This window comes from Rutilus rutilus (assembly GCF_951802725.1).
Source record: "Rutilus rutilus genome assembly, chromosome: 23".
Lineage (NCBI taxonomy): Eukaryota > Metazoa > Chordata > Actinopteri > Cypriniformes > Leuciscidae > Rutilus > Rutilus rutilus.
In genome coordinates this window covers 4,702,501-4,705,000 of record NC_140233.1, presented here as the reverse complement: position 1 = coordinate 4,705,000, position 2,500 = coordinate 4,702,501, and the positions used below count along the sequence as shown (strand labels likewise).

Below are 2,500 nucleotides of genomic sequence, written 5' to 3'. Positions count from 1 at the left end.
CATTCACTCTCACACACACACGCACACATTAACACACACACACAAGCACTCACACATGCACTGTTATATACTGTTTTACTGTTATCAAGTAATTATGTTATTAGGTTATTTCTCACACACACACACACACAAACACACACATGCACTCACACGCATGCACAGACACACACACATTCACTCTCACACACGCACACATAAACACACACACACACACACACACACACACACAAGCACTCACACACGCACTGTTATATACTGTTTTACTGTTATCAAGTAATTATGTTATTAGGTTATTTCGCTCACACACTCACACTCACACTCACACACGGTTATATACTGTTTTACTGTTATCAAGTAATTATGTTATTAAGTTATTTCTCTCACACACACACACAAACGCACACATGCACTCACACGCATGCACAGACACACACACATTCACACTCACTCTCACACACACGCACACATAAACAAACACAAGCACTCACACGCACTGTTATATACTGTTTTACTGTTATCAAGAAATTATGTTATTAGGTTATTTCTCTCTCACACACACACACAAACACTCACACACACACACACACACACACACACTCACACACACGGTTATATACTGTTTTACTGTTATCAAGAAATTATGTTTTTAGGTTATTTCTCTCTCACACACACACAAACACTCACACACACACACACACACACACACACACACACACACACACACACACTCACACATGTCTGGTTCACTATCTTTGTGGGGACTCTCCATAGACGTAATGGTTTTTATACCGTACAAACTGTATATTCTATCCCCTTACACTAACCCTACCCCTAAACCTACCCATCACAGGAAACATTCTGCATTTTTACTTTCTCAAAACAACTCATCCTGTGTGATTTATAAGCCTTTTGAAAAGTGGGGACCGCTGGCTGGTCCCCACAATGTAGGTGATCTCAGGTTTTACTATTCTTATGGGGACATTTGGTCCCCACAATGTAATATAAACAAGGGCACACACACACACACGGTTATATACTGTTTTACTGTTATCAAGTAATTATGGTTAAGTAATATTAAGTAATTCACCCCAGTAAAATAGCTAAATGTTTTGTTTAAAAAATTCATTTCACTTTCATATTTTTTGTAATATGACATTATTTTCATGAGAATTAAACACAATGTACCCCAATTTTGTCATTATTGATGCAAACAGATATATTTTTAATTTTTATAAATATAAATAAATAATAAATAAAACATTATTTAATAATATAAAAATATTGTACATTTACAAATAATATATAGTTATATAGTTATAAATGAAAGCTGAAATGTTTTTTTCTCATTGATAATGAGAATTAGAGGGAAAATATACTTCATTATAATAATAATTATATATCACAATACATAACTACATAATGTTATTAAAATAGGCTTTATATTTTTTATGCAAAATACAATCAAATATTTAATATATCTTTGATTTTGATATGAAATGTGACCCAGGCATGTTCTGTGAAATTCACCAACAAATGTTTATTTTCCATCAAAAATGCAATGATAGCATTTTACAAATATACAAATGGAAAATCATAGTATTACCACACACACATGTGTATAAGCTGTGAGTTGAGTGTGTGTGATCTGGTTGTGCAGGCCGATCTGAGCATCAACCTTCAGGACGACAGCAGCTACTTCTACGGCGTATCCAGTCAATACGAGAGCGCCGAAAACATGATCATCACCTCCTCCACTAAAGTCTGCTCGTTCGGGAAACAGGTGGTGGAAAAGGTGGAGGTAAGAGGAGTGTGTGTGTGTGTGTGTGTGTGTGTGTGTGTGTGTGTGTGTGTGTGTGTGTGTGTGTGTGTGTGTGTGTGTGTGTGTGTGTGTGTGTGTGTGTATGTGTGTGTGAGTGATATGATCATCACCTCCTCCACTAAAGTCTGCTCGTTCGGGAAACAGGTGGTGGAAAAGGTGGAGGTAAGAGGAGTGTGTGTGTGTGTGTGTGTGTGTGTGTGTGTGTGTGTGTGTGCGTGTGTGTGTGTGTGTGTGTGTGTGTGTGTGTGTGTGTGTGTGTGTGTGTGTGTGTGTGTGTGTGTGTGTGTGTGTGTGTGAGTGTGTGTGTGTGTAAGTGTGTGTGTGTGTGTAAGTGTGTGTGAGTGATATGATCATCACCTCCTCCACTAAAGTCTGCTCGTTCGGGAAACAGGTGGTGGAAAAGGTGGAGGTAAGAGGAGTGTGTGTGTGTGTGTGTGTGTGTGTGTGTGTGTGTGTGTGTGTGTGTGCGTGTGTGTGTGTGTGTGTGTGTGTGTGTGTGTGTGTGTGTGTGTGTGTGTGTGTGTGTGAGTGTGTGTGTGTGTAAGTGTGTGTGTGTGTGTAAGTGTGTGTGAGTGATATGATCATCACCTCCTCCACTAAAGTCTGCTCGTTCGTGGAACCGGTGGTGGAAAAGGTGGAGGTAAGAGGAGTGTGTGTGTGTGTGTGTGTGTATGTGTGTGT

At 39.0% G+C, this 2,500-nt stretch overlaps 1 protein-coding gene across 1 annotated transcript in view; it reads left to right on the top strand.

Annotated features, from left to right (window-relative positions):
- Window positions 1-2,500, top strand: part of tead4 (TEA domain transcription factor 4) — a 38,095-nt gene that overhangs the window by 31,487 nt on the left and 4,108 nt on the right. Inside the window, exon 10 of the mRNA XM_084396280.1 lies at window positions 1,658-1,798. Coding sequence (XP_084252406.1) covers window positions 1,658-1,798 — 141 coding nt within the window. The remainder of the gene's footprint in view (window positions 1-1,657; window positions 1,799-2,500) is intronic.